A 16,701-nucleotide genomic window follows, 5' to 3' on the forward strand; every position below is an offset into this window, starting at 1 on the left:
TTGAACTTTTTTAGCAGGAGCATCCTGTTCTCCTTGCTCAGCCCTTGCAATAAAACTTTCTCTGCTCCAAACTTGACGTTTCTGTTTGGTCTCACTGTGTGTCAGGCACATGAACTTGGCTCTGAAACACTATTTTCTCCTCTTTTTAAACCTCCCACAATGTCTCCCTCAACCTACTCTTAGCTGATGAGCTTGCCTCAAATTTCATTGAGAAAATGGGATGATCAAGGAGGAAGTCCTTCATGGACCACCCCCTAAATCTACAAGCCTATCTGTACACGTATCCATCGTCTTTGTCTTCTCTTAGTATCATGCAGAAATGCCCCTGCTTCTATCAAAGGCACTCTTTCCACTTGTACTTTATTTTTAAAAAATTTTCTGGCCTCACCACGTGACACCTTAGTTCCCCTGACCAGGGATCAAACCTGTGTCTCCTGCAGTGGAAGTGTGGAATCTTAACCACTGGACCACCAGGGAAGTCCCTCCACTTGTACTTTGGATACCATTCCTTTCCATCACAAAGATTTTGCTCCTTTGTTATCTTTTTTTTCTCTCTCTTGCAGCCCCAATATTTCCCTCCCTATTGGATCATTCCCATTAGTATACATTCTCTATATCTTTCGTTAAGAAATACAAAAACAATATAAAAGATACAAAAACAAAATCCTGGGCTTCCCTGGTGGCGCAGTGGTTGAGGGTCTGCCTGCTAGTGCAGGGGACGCGGGTTCGAGCCCTGGTCTGGGGGGATCCCACGTGCGGCGGAGCGGCTGGGCCCGTGAGCCACAATTGCTGAGCCTGCGCGTCTGGAGCCTGTGCCCCGCGACGGGAGGGGCCGCGATAGAGAAAGGCCCGCGCACCGCGATGAAGAGTGGCCCCCGCTTGCCACAACTAGAGAAAGCCCTCGCACAGAAACGAAGACCCAGCACAGCCATAAATAAATAAATAAATAAATAAATAAAAAAACAAAAACAAAATCCTCCCTGACTTCATATTCTCCCACAGTTATAGTTTTCTATCACTCTTCACAATAAAATGTCTCAAATACCTGTCTTCACTTTTTCCATCTCCAGCTTAGTCTTGAACTATTCCAATCTGTCCCCCCTACTTCACTGAACTGCCTCCGACAAAGTCAATATTGAGCCCCATGGTGTCAATCCAGTGAGCTCTTTTCTGTCTTGATGTTACCTGTTCTCTCAGTAACACTTGAGACAGTTAACCACTTTGCCTTTCCTGGAGCATCTCTTTTTTTGGCTTTTACAACACTATACCCTCCAGCTTTCCCCTCTCCTCACCCAGTCACCTGTTTAGGGACCTAACCTCTACATTTGGAAGTTTTTCAGGGCTTTGTCCTGGACCTTCTTCTCTTATTACATTTTCTTTGATCTCGTTCTTTCTTATGACTTTATTTATTTACTGGCCACACCGCATGGCATGTGGGATCTTAGTTCCCTGACCAGGGATGAAACCTGTGCCCCCTGCAGTGGAGGCACAGAGTCCTAACCACTGGACCACCAGGGGATTCTCCCTTTCTTATGACTGTAAATATTAGCTATGTTGATGGTGCTCAAATTATCATCTTTGTGCCAGTACACTTCTCTGAGCTCCAACTGCCCATTTGATATCTGTATTTGGATAACTCAGATCATCTAATTCTTCAGGTTTTAGCCTGAACTTTGCATCATTAAAGAAGCCTTTCCTGACCACTGTAACAGAAGCCACCTTATTCTCTCTCTCCAGTTCCTCACCATTATATTTCTATTATTTCTTTTTTTTAAAATATTTATTGATTTATTATTTATTTATTTTGGCCATGCCAGGTCTTAGTTGAAGCATACGGGATCTTTAGTTGCAGCATACGGGCTTCTTAGTTGTGGCATGCGAACTCTTAGTTGTGGCCTGCATGCATGATCTAGTTCCCTGACCAGGGATTGAACCCAGGCCCCCTGCACTGGGAGCACAGAGTCTTACCCACTGGACCACCAGGGAAGTCCTTTCCCTGTTATTTCCTTTGTAGCATTTATTCTATTTAACTTTTTTGTTTACTATCTATCTTGTGCATTGGATTATAACTTCATTTATTTGACTTTCACTATTTGCTATGCAGTATTTTAAGCACTTTATAAGTCTTATGATCTAATTTGCTTTTTTGACTAACCATGTTTATCAAAAACTAAAAAAAAAAAAAAGAGTAACCTCACATTGCTTCACTTTTATTTTGGTGAAATTAATAGAAGCCAGTGTTAGTAAACTGATTTTCAACCTTACAGTTTCATGAGAAATTTCAATATGGTTTGCTGACTAGTATCATGTTCCATGTACTTTATACTTACATTTGCTTAAATACACTTAGGTTTCTTTTCTTTTTTATAAATTTATTTATTTTATTTACTTTTGGCTGCTTTGGGTCCTCATTGCTGCTTGCGGGCTTTCTCTAGTGGTGGGGTGCGGGGGCTAACTCTTCGTTGCGGTGCACGGGCTTCTCATCGCAGTGGCTTCTCTTGTTGCGGAGCACGGGCTCTAGGTGTGCGGCCTTCAGTAGTTGTGGCACGTGGGCTCAGTAGTTGTGGCTTGCAGGCTCTACAGTGCAGGCTCAGTAGTTGTGGTGCATGGGCTTAGTTGCTCTGTGGCATGTGGGATTTTCCCGGACCAGGGCTCAAACCGGTGTCCCCTGCATTGGCAGGCAGATTCTTACCCACTGTGTCACCAGGGAAGCCCCTAGGCTTTTTACTGAATGGATATATTTCGACACATTCATTTTAGAGACTAAGTAGAGAGACAAATAAAGTTTGAAAAATTTCTGCCAGAAATATACCATGAAGAGGTGGGTGCCTAAAGGAACAGGTAGCTTACATGGATGGACCTAGAGACTATCATACTAAGTGAAGTAGGTCAGAAGAGAAATACAAATACCATATGATATCACTTATATGTGGAATCTAAAATATGACACAAGTGAACTTATCTATGAAACAGAAACAGGCTCACAGAGAACAGACTTGTGGTTGCCAAGGGGGAAAGGGAGTTGGGGAGGGATGGATTGGGAGTTTGGGATTAGCAGATGCAAACTATTATATATAGGATGAATAAACAAGGTCCTACTGTATAGCACAGGGAACTATATCCAATCTCCTGTAATAAACCATAATGGAAAAGAAAAAAAAACAGGTGTAAAATGTGGGGGAAAAAAAAAAAACAGGTACCTTAAACTAGCTTAAATTAGTCAAACTAGACATTGGCATATAAAAGACAGAGCTGCATTTGTTCAAGGTACAGCACACCCCCAGCAGAGCACCATGCTGTCTCTCTCACATGCATGATGTATGTTTTTTTTAAACTCAGGGTTTGTCCTGCCCTATAAATTATAATCTCTTTCCTTTGCCTTAACTTTCTTCTGTGAAGCAGCGTTATAACTAGGTTTTAAGTAGAAAAAAAGTATGTAAATAAATAAGTATATATATATATATACATACTTATATATAAGTATATATATATACTTATGTATAAGTACATATATATGCATATGTATATATCAGTTTTTTCTTTCTTTCTTCTTTCTGCACCCGCGGCTTGTGGGAATCTTAGTTCTCAGCTAGGGATTGAACCTGGGCCCTCAGCAGTGAAAAGTGTGGAGTCCTAACCACCGGACCGTCAGGGAATTCCCCTCTTTTTTCATGTAGTATAATCTGTCAAGTGAAGCAGGCAAAATGGAGAAGAATGGACATTTCTGAGAATCTTCTCAAATAATGAAATATCTAGATAAACACTTAAATGCTTAATATAATGTAGTTTCAGGAAATAGTGAAGTTTGAATTATTATCAGAATGCAAAAATGATGGCTTCTTCAGGGCAATGTATTCTTTCCAGTCAGAGATTCAATGATATCCCCACATCAGAAGGTTTTCGGTGGCTTGCTTGACATCTTCCTTTGGAAAGAAAATGATTGGCAGCATTTTCAGTCTATGTAAAAATGTGCATTAAGGCAGTGGGATATAGCAAAAAGAGCTTGAGTTTTGGAGTTAGTGTTCAGTATGATAGTAGGTAATATATTTACTAGTTTAGTGATCTTGAATAAATTACTTAATATTTCTGTGACTCAGTTTCTATATTTACCTACAAGATTGTTGTGATTATTAAAATAACAAATGTAAAATAGCAAATGCTTGATAAAATGCTCTCCTTTTTTGATCCCTGTATTCACATGATTTCTTTTTAACACCTGATTTCTTTTTAACACCTAATGACAGGCAAAGGATTGAGGAGAAGGATTTATTTATCAGCAGCATAGGTGAATCTTCTTAAGGTAATCAGACAAAATGAGAAAAAAAATTTTGATGAGAACTTGGTGGCTATTGCTAGTATGGTGTTTTAGGACACTTCTCTCATAGTTGTTCATCAATGGTACAAAATAGCAGTATTTGTCTTTCTTTCTCTTTCACTACCCTTTAAATGATGGGCCTATTGGTAGTTTTTTTTTTCTAAGTACAGGCGGCATCAACACTCAGTTTGGAAGCACAACTTGTGTGCTAAGAATAAATGGTAAGTGGAAGCAACCTAATTGGTTGCCACCAACAGATGAATGGAGAAAGATGTGGTATATACATACAATGGAATACTACTCAGCCATAAAAAAAGAACGAAATTTTGCCATTTGCAAAAACACAATGGACTTGGAGGGTTTTTTTTTTTTTAAAGGAATTCCTTTATTTTTTATTATCACTTTTTATTTATTTATTTTATTTATTTTATTTTTGGCTGTGTTGGGTCTTCGTTTCTTTGCGAGGGCTTTCTCTAGTTGCGGGAAGCAGGGGCCACTCTTCATCGCGGTGCGCGGGCCTCTCACTATCCCGGCCTCTCTTGTTAAGGAGCACAGGCTCCAGATGCGCAGGCTCAGTAGTTGTGGCTCACGGGCCTAGTTGCTCCGTGGCATGTGGGATTTTCCCAGACCAGGGCTCAAACCCGTGTCCCCTGCATTGGCAGGCAGATTCTCAACCACTGCGCCACCAGGGAAGCCCGACTTGGAGGGTTTTATGCTTAGTGAAATAAGTCAGACAGAGAAGGACAAATACTGTAGGTTATCACTTGTATGTGGAATCTAAAAAAGAAAACAAACTAGTGAATTTAACAAAAGAGTAACAGACTCACAGAGAACAAACTAGTGGTTACCAGTAGGGCAAGGGGGGCCAGGGGGAGGGGCAAGGTAGGGGTAAGTGATTAAGAGGTATAAATTCGATGTACAATAAATAAGTTACAAGGATATATTGTACAGCACAGGGAATATGGCCAACATTTTGTAATAATTAATGGAATACAATCTTTAAAAATTGTGAATCACTATGTTGTACACCCAAATCTTATATAACATTGTAAATCAACTATACCTCAACAATTAAAAAAAAAAGAATAAACGGTAAGTAAAAAACAGTAAATAGAGGCAAAGGGCAAAAGCAACACAAGTGAACCTAGACCTGCGTCAAGGATTTGAGGTTGCTAGTAGCTTATTTTGTGGGCGGGGCGCCGCACATCAAGCAAGAATCAAGACCAGTTCTGCACTTTTGTTCCTTTGGCTCCTGACCAGTCAAAGCCGGCCTGTACTTAACACCCAGTCAGATTCTGTTGGCAAACCCTAGCACCGTTTTGATAAAAATCGGAGGCCAGATGCACGAGTTCATCAATTTAAAAAAAAATAAGTTGTTTAGATAAGCTGAGCCATTTTTTAAAGTTGACTTGGTCTCACATTTCAGAAGAAATAGCAAGACTGGCCAATTTTTTAACCTGGTGATTTCATTCAATAATTCCAGGAGGTCATTCCACTGTATTTTAAAAAGATGCTTGCTAGAACAGGGTACTTTCTAAGATCTGTATGAAAAAAGCCCTGATTCTTCTTCACCCTGGGGTACTTTTAGGTCGAACACCTAAAACTGCTTCTGGAAATTCCCCCACGGGACTTTCTTAAATCTAGACCCGTTCCTTACCACTTTGTACCTTCCTCACCAGCCATATTCTTTAGCCTCTTCACTTTTCAACTTCCTAAATCTTTAACCTCACCCCAGGAATTAGTCCAATCAAACTTTCCCTTCTTAGACCTCTTCCTTACGTTAGCTCCAGGAAACTCCCATGAGAATCACGTGGCTAAATTTGTCCCTAATGGCGATCCGTAACTCGCCTACTGTGCCACCACCCTTCCTCACCTCCTGTTAGCTCCGCCCCGCCCCATTCTCGCTTTCCTCCCCTTCCCCCCCCCCCCACCTCAGTGCCTGCGCTTGCGCACCTCCAATTCAGGCGCTTTCCCTTTCCTGGCGACCAATCCACTTCCTGCCTCCGGTCCTCGGAACATTCCTCCCCTCCCTTAAGGTCCTGGCTAGAGGTGCTGGTTGTGGCTGCCCTGAGGACTGCCTGTCTGAAAAATTCGCTCCTGTCATTGAGCGGGCAATTTGAAGCAGTCGCTGTGTGTGTGGCACCTATCTGAGTATTTACTCGCGATTCTCCACCCCGGAGCTAAGCTAAGCGCGTGGGGATCCCGGCGGAAGGAAGCCCCGGGCTGTTTTCGATCTGGCAATCGCACGGATAGCTGCTTCCTTTCCACCTCCCTCCGCCCCGCCCCCACTCGCAGCCCGGCCGCGCTGGTGAGTGGCGGGCGGGAGGGCCGGCGGGCGGAGGGAGGAGGGGGAGCTGAGGGAAGGCGGGCCCTCGGCTGCGAGCTAGGTGGGGGGAGGGGAGGGGAGAGCCAGAGCGCTGGAGTTGGTGCTGGGAAACCCGGGGCTAATGTTGACAACAGGCTCGAGGTGAGTCCCGGGGAGCCTCCTTCCCCTCCGCGCCAACGACCGAGAGGAAGCGGGGCTGGGGGGTACCGGCCTGGACTCCTACTCCCTGGGGGACCCAAGAGGCGCCTCCGCACCCCAGCGCTCCGGGGGTGGCGAGCAGGAGCCGGACCGCGGGTCCGGCGTCGTCCTTCTCACACCCCTCTCCTCCGGAGGCTCCCATCAACGCGGGAGCTCCTGGCCTGGGGCAGGCAGGAGGGGCGGTCGAGGGGGTGCCTGCCCCACATGCCCGGGCCGGGCCTCGGGGCCGGAGGCGGGGAGCCCGCCGTGACGGGCTGCGGCGGTTTGGGGGTGTGGAGGAGAGCGAGGGGAGGTTGGGGAAAGCTCTCGGGGAGCCGGGAGGGAAGCGAGGGCGAGGAAGTGGGGAGGGTGCGTGTGTGGGAGGATGTGGAGCGGGGAGACCGGCCGGAGCGTGTCGGGCTCCGTTGGTGAGGGAGTGTGGGGTGCGAAGTTCGGGTTGGGGCAGGGATGGTGCGCGAAGGTGACCGTGGACCCGCGTGGGAAGGGGAGCTGTGGCGGGGAAGCGTGTCGGGCAGAGGCGTGTGGAGCAAGAGCAGGGGGTTGTGGGAGACGAGGGTGTAGGGGAAGGGGTTTGGGTGTTTTGGGGCAGGCATTAGTGGGTGTACTTTGTTGTTTAGTCCCGTGGGCTGGTGATTCCTCACTTTGCCTTCATGCCGGGCCTCCTGGTCTTCTCTTGTTGGCCCTGTTGAAGTAACCGGACGATCGCGGGTATTTGGTCTCCAGGTTGGCCACGCAGAGCCAGCTTTCAGGCTTGAGGGGACACTCTGGACCGAACCGTCAGTTCTCTGGCTCCCTTGGGACTTGTACGCAGTGATGCCTCAGACCTGAGGAAAACTATCACTCACTTTGCTCCTTAGCAGAGTTGATGCGTGTTGATGAGAACTGTACAACTCCTCGAGAAAATCGTTTTTGAACTCTGGTGAAATTTGTAAAAGCTTTGAAAGAGTCCTTTATACTGAGGACGTTCTTTAAAGTCGAAGACTGGGAGGTAATGCCCCTGTGCGGTTTTGCCCTTAGAACATTTTGAATGAATAACCCAGAATGAAAAGAAAAAACAGCACTCTTTTACTCTGGAGCATTTTCAGAGCAGTCTCTTTGTGATTTCATACATCGTCCATATGGTAGTTTGCAAAGGAATATCTCTGAAAGGGAAACACCCCTTCCTCTGCACTCTCCCCGTACACGCCATTGCTAGTACCTGTTTTGCCAGTAAAGTAGTTTTTACTTTTTTCTGGAAGTTAAGAGTATATTTAGAAAACCAAACAAAATATACAGCCCAAGGGCCAAGACACTATTTTGGGAGCTAGGAAGGTGGTTTTAAAGCATGGCTTCCTTTTAAGGACTATGTGAATGTAATTATAGTCATTGTAAGAGCTAATCATATCTAATTAAAAGGTCACTAATTTTTACCTTATTTTGAGATAGAATCTATTTAAAAGTTTTAGTTTTTATTTGAAAAACTTGTGAAACATTTTAGGTAAAATAGATGTTTATTAAAGCATGAGTTTATTAAAATAATTTGAAGAAATTCGAGCGTTTCATTAAATACAATTTAACACAGTTCAATTTTTGAAACTTGATGTGGTACAAATGCATACTGATCTGAATCATGTTGTTCGTATCTTTTATTTGTCTTTCTAAATCTTAGAGTCAGGGTGTATAGTGGAAAAGAGCCCTGGACACAGAGTTTGAACCCAGCCACTAAACTAGTTGTGTAATCTAGGGCAGGTCACTCAACGTAAAGATTGAGAATTGGAGTAGGTAAAATCTAGTACTCCTAACTCGAAAAATCTCTCATTTTAGGATGAACTTTTCAGTGTTCTCTGTGGAAGAGAATAAACATTTGTTGAATGCCTCCTTCATGCTGCTACTGATTTAGAAATTTAAGAAGTCTGTAATTCCAGAGAGGTAGCAACAGTTCCATTTTATTGATGAATAGACTCAGAGAAGTTACATTGCCCAGTTTCCATAGCTAGCAGTTTGCAGAGTTGGGATGCAAACTTAAAAGTCTGACTGACTTTAAAGCTCATATTACTTTCACATATTGCGTTGATCCCTTTACATGAACCTTTAGATTTCCATCGTATTTTTTGTTCACTGAAATTTAGTTCCAAGTGTACTTTGGGTATATGTTTGTAATACAAGGATGAAATGATTCAAAGGAGATACCACTCCCAAGACTTAAGGGTCTTACTGAGAATCTGTTTTGCCATGCTTTAGAGCAGAATTTTATTCATGAATGACTACTACAGTTTGATGTAGAAGGCACTTAAAAATCTATTGAATAATTAAGTACTGTGGAGAGTCACAAAAGTTTGGGAGACTCTTGTGCTAATAAATGATGATCCTTTATGAATTTGTCAGATTCCAAGTGAATTTCTTAATGTTTTAACAGAACTTAATATCTAATTTCATCTTCATAGATGAGACATTAATTATAAAATTTGATGCCATTCTTTTTTATATCCTGAGAACTACACTTCCTTGTATCAGCTGAAATGTTGCTTGTTGCTGCTTCACAACAGAAAATACAAATTCTGTATAAACATTATTATTATTTTTTGCATAGAATTACAAATATTCCTAAGTAAGATTATCTTGTTACCTAGGAATTACCTGTCCCCATATGTTTTAGCATAGAATATGCCAGAAGTTAAAACATCATGTGAAAACTGCATAGCAATTATCAGGGACTCTTTCTACTTTGAGATGTGTAATTCTGATTTGTTGTAGTCAGTATCTGTTGTCAAGTTTTCCAGCTGACAGTTTCATATTCTAAAGGTTCTTCATAACTTTAGGAGTATGAGTTCAGATTCCAGTCTGTCACTAGCTGTGGAGGCCTTGGTCAAGTTACTTGGTCAGGTCTCCATTTACTCATTTATAAAATAGGGAAAGTAATACCCACCTCATAAAGATTTTAGTATCAGATGAGGTGATGTATGTAAGATGTTTACTCTGGTACCAGTGAGTAGTAGCCTTTAGTATTCTCTCTTTTGAAAGTTTGCTTGTTTTGGGGCAAAGGTGGTTATTTAACTGAAGCTGCACGAGAAATTGATAACTACACTTCCCAGATAATATAAATATTAACAGTATCTTACCACATAAATACGTAGTTATGCTCTTATATATTTTAACAATTGTTTAAACAGGATTAACAGCCTTTTTTTGTTCAAGTTCCACCAATGGTGTTAACTAAAGCCTTTGGGTGTCATTGTCCAAAAAAAATGCATAGAACATGGAAGTGGAGGAGAGTAAGAGTAAAAACAGAAAAAGGGAAAGGAAGAGGTGGCTGAGAGAAGGTACAGACTATGACATGTGCCTCCAAAAATTACTGAAAGTGCTTCTGTTGGCTTAGTTTGTCTTTCTGTGGTAATATTTTATTAGAGGGCTGAAATAAATGTTTTGTGTTTATAAAATATTATTGCAAATGTTTTCTTTGCTAACCTAGTTTTTATTGATGTAATTTAAAACCTATATTTGAAAATACTTAAAGAGTACTGTGTTTGTCTTTAGCTTGTAAAAAAAAAAAACTAGGTAGTTAAGTAATTCTATACTTCTTAAATGGAAAGTATTTTGATTTTCTTGGGTACAACTTTCAGATGATTTAGGAATTAAAACGTGAAGTACTGTCCATAAAAGAAATTATATGAGGACATTAAGTTCTAAGTAGAGATGTATTTTTAGAAAAGAAAATCATGAATTTTGCTGGGGAATACATTTTTTGTTGCAGAGTTTATTTCCGGTTAACTGTATGGAGCCTGTACTATAGACCAGTGCTATCCAAAAGAATTTTCTGTGATGATGAAAATGTTCTATATCTGCACTGTCCGTACCCACTAGCCACATGTGGAGTTGAGCACTTGAAATATTGATAGTGACTGGAGAACTGAATTTCAAATTCTGTTTAATTTTAATTAATTTACAATGTGAGTAGCCACATGTGGCTAGTGCAGTGGTTTTCAACTGGTGGTGATTTTCCCCCCAGGGGACGTTTGGTGATCTCCAGAGTAATTTTTGGTTTTTAAAACTGGGGAGATACTACTGGCATCTGCTGGATAGAAGGCAGGGATGCTGCGTTTAAACTTTGTGCAGTGCACAGGATAGCGTCCCCCTCCTCCCATCCAGAGAATTGTCTTGCCCAAGGTGTCCTGAGGCTGAGAAACCCTGGGCTGGTGGCCCTTGTATTGGCCAATATAGAAGAGAATATACAGTTTTTTATAATCATTATTATGTTTATTTATAAACTAATTTTGACTAATACTAATAAAGAGATGAAAGGTCTAGTCCAGTTTGGGATAGTTAACAGTTTTTGTATTTGAAAGTTTGATAAGGTTAGAGCAATGAGGTGAAATTTATGAGTCTTCATAGGAGGCAAGAGCTCGTTTATGCTCCCACTTAGATACTTGTATTGAATATTGTATGAAGTAGTGTCACCAGCATTTCTTAATGGTTGTGAAGTGTGGGGGGTAAAACTGATTCAGAATGTTCTCAGATACATACCGAAGTATTTATGATTAAATATGTTGTTTTGAAGTTGACAGTGGTTGAATCTAGGGAATGGTTACATGGAGTTCCTTATGTTGTGCTCTCTCCACTTCTGTTTGTGTTTGATTATTTCCTTAATAAAAAGTAGAAAGAAAAAAAATACTTAGACATAGGCATGACTAATAATGATAGAATATGGAATTTTATCACTGAAATAGTATTCGTTTTGCATGCATTTTATTTAATCTCTCACAATTGCCAAGTTGCATTAATATGTTCTGCTTAACAAAATAGTGTCATACGTCACTAAAAAACATCACTGCGTCTACAATGCTGACATTCTTTTACTCTTACAGATTGTCCTGGGTAACATAATGCCAGCTGAGCGTAAAAAGCCAGCAAGTATGGAAGAAAAAGAATCTTTACTAAACAGCAAGGAAAAAGACTGCAGTGAAAGGCGGCCAGTGAGCAGCAGGGAGAAACCAAAAGAGGAGATCAAGCTTACCGCCAAGAAGGAGGTTATTAAGGTCCCTGAAGATAAGAAGAAGAAACTGGAAGAAGATAAGAGAAAAAAAGAAGACAAGGAACGCAAGAAAAAAGAAGAAGAAAAGGTGAAGGCAGAGGAGGAATTAAAGAAAAAAGAGGAAGAAGAAAAAAAGAAGCATGAAGAAGAGAGAAAGAAGCAAGAAGAGCAGGCGAAACGTCAGCAGGAAGAAGAGGCTGCCCAGTTGAAGTAAGAACGTTTATTCTAACTATTGATATGCAGGAATGGGAAGATTGGAATGTTTTGGAAGAACAGTGATTATTTGAAATAAAACGTCCAGGGTGCGGTTTCTTGAGAGTTGGGAGTATCTTAATTTACTTGTTCTGTTAGTTTTACTGAGCGGCATGCTTACAGTGCTTTCATTCTTTAAGTTAAATAATAGTCATCTTATCGAGTATTTTTTGAGGTGTGGGGCAAGCTGGGCTGTTTTTGTTTTTTAAAAAAGCTTTTTTTCATGGTACCTTATGCCATCTTTCTAAGTTGAAAATCTTTAGTTTGTTTTTTTTGTTTTTGGCCGCGTCATGGGGCTTGCAGGATCTTAGTTCCCTGACCAGGGATCCAGCCGGCCCCTGGCAGTGAAAGTGCCAAGCCCTAACCACTGGGATGCCAGGGAATTCCCGAAAATCTTTAGTTCTAAATGGCTGCTATTTGTTGAGTTCTTATTATATGCCAGGCACTACGATTGTATCAGTACATGTCTTCAAGGCAGTCTAATGAAGTAAGCTTTGTGATCCTCGTTTTACAGATTAATAAAATGAAGCTTCAAGAGGTTAAATGACTTGCCTAAGGTCACAGTAAGCAGTAGAGCAGCTGGGATTTGAACCTATGCTGGGCTGACTTTAAAACCTTTGTCCTTAAGTACAATTCCATAATGCCTCCCATTCTTCCCTTTATCTAAATCTATTCTTAACCATGTAAATCTGTGCAAGTGATATAATGAACTGATGAAAAATGAGGTAGTCCTCATGGGAAGACTACCAGGATGTAGCAGAAATGACAGTTGTTGAATAGTGCAGGAGCTCTTCCCTTCATATATATAATTTTAAAAGCTGTTTGCAAACATGAATTTTCATGAATCTCTAGAACAGCTCAGCTACCTACTTTCTTACCAAAGTTCTTTTGTACCTCTATTTTTAATGAGGAACTGGAGCCTTGGGTCTGAAAAGCAGTAGTAGTGACCTGTTTTGGAATATTCAGAACCATGATTCTTGAGAGTTTCTTGCTTATTTTCTATTTTAGTTTAAAAAAAAACAATTCACAAGGATATTTAATTTCACTGTAAGTTTTGTTCTCTCACCCCTCCTATACAAAGAGCTTAAAAAAACAACAGCAACCAAAACCCCAACTTCTTACTGGGAAAAATTCAAGGGTGCAAAAAGTAGAATGAAATGATCTACCACCCCTCCCCATCTACCCAGCATCAACAATTTGCATTTTTTTCCTTTGGAATATTTTAAAGCATCACATTATTTCACCTGTAAATGTATAAATATAAATAAATAAATAACTTAAGAGTGTGTGTGTGTGTGTATATATATTCATTATATATCAAAGTGTTTCTAATAAAGATGATAATGGAGTTCTTGAGTGCATATACGTAATGAGTTATGCTTTCTTAACGTGTACTCTCACTGCTCATCTTGTGTTTCTCTGTGGCTGGAGGCTTCCAAGAGATACTCACATGTCCCTGTTCCCAGTGGTAGATGCAACTCTCTGTTAACATATTGTGGCTGTTAGTGGAAAAATCATAGAATTATAGGGTAGCTCAGGGATGGTTATCTCAGAAAGATGAAAATCTATTTTATTAGAAATTCATATTTTAAAGTTACATATTTTGGTATCTCAGAAACCTCAAAGTCAGATTGTCTCCACTCTCCCACTCCTGCCCAAGTTATTTTACTACTTCTACAGTTTAAACATGTCCCATCTTTTTAGTGGAAACATAGGTAGATTTGTTTTTAATTATTCTTTTCAGGATACACTGAGTCTGTTAACCTGTTATTAAAGTGCTTTTATCCTATAGTTCTTCTGGTTCCTATACAAGCTTTCTTAATTACACTTGAATTTTAAGACCTAAACCTAGCAAGTACTTTTATTAATAAAGGTTTGTTTAATGCTGAAGTATGGAGAAATGGTACTTAACATCTCAGAACATTTTAATGCATTCTTTTATAATGTTTATTCTTTAATTAAAATATTCTTTGTGGACATTTTTTGTTTTTCTGTTTTCCCAATGCTTTTATTTGTTTTAGGTTTTATATCTTTCCCAAACGTATTACTTTATGTTTTTTCATATTAAGCATCATGTGTTTTATCCATTTATTTATTTTTTTCAGCTTTATTGAGTTACAGTTGATAAAAGTGTTTTATCCATTTAGCTTGCCAGTTGGCAGAATGATTTTTAATCTAGTTATTCAGAATCCTCCAATCTGCCACTTTTGGTGTTATCAGTAGAATGGGTTCTCATTATCTTAAGTTATTAATCAGATGTCTTTAAAGTAGTGAAAGGGCCTCTTGCATCTTTTGTTCCTCTTGGATTCTGTTGCTTTTCTGATCACCTTTTCATTGGCTTTCACTCTTATAGGATTCATCAGTGATGCTTCAAAATATACAGGGTATTGTACTTACGTGTTTGTTTGTTTTTTATATAGAGAGAAAGAGGAATCCCTTCAGCTTCATCAGGAGGCTTGGGAACGACATCAGTTAAGGAAGGAACTTCGTAGCAAAAACCAAAATGCTCCAGACAACCGACCAGAGGAAAATTTCTTTAGCCGACTAGACTCAAGTTTGAAGAAAAATACCGCTTTTGTCAAGAAACTAAAAACTATTACGGAACAACAGAGAGACTCCTTGTCCCATGATTTTAATGGCCTAAATTTAAGCAAGTACATTGCAGAGGCTGTAGCTTCTATTGTGGAAGCAAAGCTAAAAATATCTGATGTGAATTGTGCTGTGCACTTATGCTCTCTCTTTCACCAGCGTTACTCCGACTTTGCCCCATCACTTCTTCAGGTTTGGAAAAAACATTTTGAAGCAAGGAAAGAAGAGAAAACACCTAACATTACCAAGTTAAGAACTGATTTGCGTTTCATTGCAGAATTGACAATAGTTGGGATTTTCACTGACAAGGAAGGTCTTTCCGTAATCTATGAACAGCTAAAAAATATTATTAATGCTGATCGGGAATCCCATACCCATGTTTCTGTGGTGATTAGTTTTTGTCGACATTGTGGAGATGATATTGCTGGACTTGTACCAAGGAAAGTAAAGAGTGCTGCAGAGAAGTTTAATTTGAGTTTTCCTCCTAGTGAGATAATTAGTCCAGAGAAACAGCAACCTTTCCAGAATCTTTTAAAAGAATACTTTACGTCTTTGACCAAACACCTGAAAAGGGACCACAGGGAGCTACAGAATACTGAGAGACAAAACAGGTGATTTTCAAATGTTTCTCAGAAATGAGAATTTATTTTGGAGCTCATACTTAAAAAATTTTAAAGTCTTCATGCCACTGAAAGAACTTTTGGAAAAGGGCTCATTGCAGGTGATTTCTTAACATTCCAGGAAAATTTCACAGTGTAACAATCTAAGTACTCATGTTTAAATGTGAGTCTTCGATAGATTTTGTTTCTGATTTTAAAAGAAATCCGGCAAGTATGTGGTGATTTTTACTTTGTGGATCTGTTTTCTTCCTGTCATTTAAAAAACTCCTTAATGTTGAGGGATAAGTTTTCTTAATGTTGAGAAATAAGTTTTCTTTTTCTGTCACTTTAACTTATCTGCTATTTTTCTGTGTGTTTTGCTGTTCCCTCTCTATAACAGGTTTGCTTTCATTGTTTTGTATTTTAGTTTATTGATGTCACTCTTGATACTAGCTTTTTAAGAGAACAAGTCATTCATTATCAGTGATATTTTAGATTAGAAATTTGGAAAATAATGTACCAAAGTAGCTGTGAAAAAATTCTTCAAGTGCAACTCTGCATTTATGGGAGTCTTTCTCCTGGGGACATCCATTCAAAATTCTAAAGGAATGTGTGTCCCTGATTTAGGCCACCTTTGACAGTTACAAGATACTGTAGACTACTGTGTAGCGTCTGCACCTAGAAGGCATCAACAAGCTAAAAGTTGATGCAGTTGGTGGGTATTAGGTCAACTTTATGGAGGGTTGGATTTGGAGGAGGGCTGAAGGGGTACAGAAAGGAGGCAACAGCAGTAGCCTTTGGTTGGATACTCTGCAGCTATTTAAAGTGCATGTAGGGGTCAGAACACTTATTCCTATAAGCCTGTAGTTGGGGAGGACTGACTGGTTTAAGTAGTTACCACTAGAAGGTGATTGACTCAACCAGAAAAGACTGCCATAGTATATGCCAGTAGTTCAGTTAGGTCAGGGGTAAGATAGGTGCAGAGACTATATGGATAAATCCTTGGTGGCTGAAGTTCACTAAGAGGTGAGAATTTAAGATGGCAGTGGTGCTCCTTAATGTTTCTTAAAAAAAAAGCATCCTCTTTTTTTGCTTTTGAATAGCAAGGACTGTTTTTTTAAAATAAGTAATTAATTAATTAATTAATTTATGGCTGTGTTGGGTCTTCGTTGCTGCGCACGGGCTTTCTCTAATTGCGGCAAGCGGGGGCTGTTCTTTGTTGTGGTGCGTGGGCTTCTCATTGTGGAGGCTTCTCTTGTTGCGGAGCATAGGCTCCAGGCACATGGGCCTCAGTAGTTGCAGCACGCAGGCTCAGTATTTGTGGCTCACGGGCTCAGTAGTTGTGGCTCGCAGGCTCTAGAGCACAGGCTCTGTAGTTGTGGCGCATGGGCTTAGTTGCTCCACGACATGTGGG

At 40.3% G+C, this 16,701-nt stretch overlaps 1 protein-coding gene across 2 annotated transcripts in view; it reads left to right on the forward strand.

Annotated features, from left to right (window-relative positions):
• The first annotated feature begins 6,661 nt into the window (after nucleotides 1-6,661).
• The window catches only part of UPF2 (UPF2 regulator of nonsense mediated mRNA decay), a 92,071-nt gene continuing 82,031 nt past the window's right edge, over nucleotides 6,662-16,701 (forward strand). For both annotated transcript variants that reach the window (XM_057543488.1, XM_057543489.1), the window contains exons 1-3: nucleotides 6,662-6,782; nucleotides 11,681-12,057; nucleotides 14,520-15,299. In XM_057543488.1, the coding sequence (XP_057399471.1) occupies nucleotides 11,699-12,057; nucleotides 14,520-15,299 (1,139 nt within the window). In that variant the 5' untranslated portion in view covers nucleotides 6,662-6,782; nucleotides 11,681-11,698. The remainder of the gene's footprint in view (nucleotides 6,783-11,680; nucleotides 12,058-14,519; nucleotides 15,300-16,701) is intronic.

Source organism: Balaenoptera acutorostrata, chromosome 3 (genome assembly GCF_949987535.1).
Source record: "Balaenoptera acutorostrata chromosome 3, mBalAcu1.1, whole genome shotgun sequence".
In the NCBI taxonomy this organism is placed as follows: Eukaryota; Metazoa; Chordata; class Mammalia; order Artiodactyla; family Balaenopteridae; genus Balaenoptera; species Balaenoptera acutorostrata.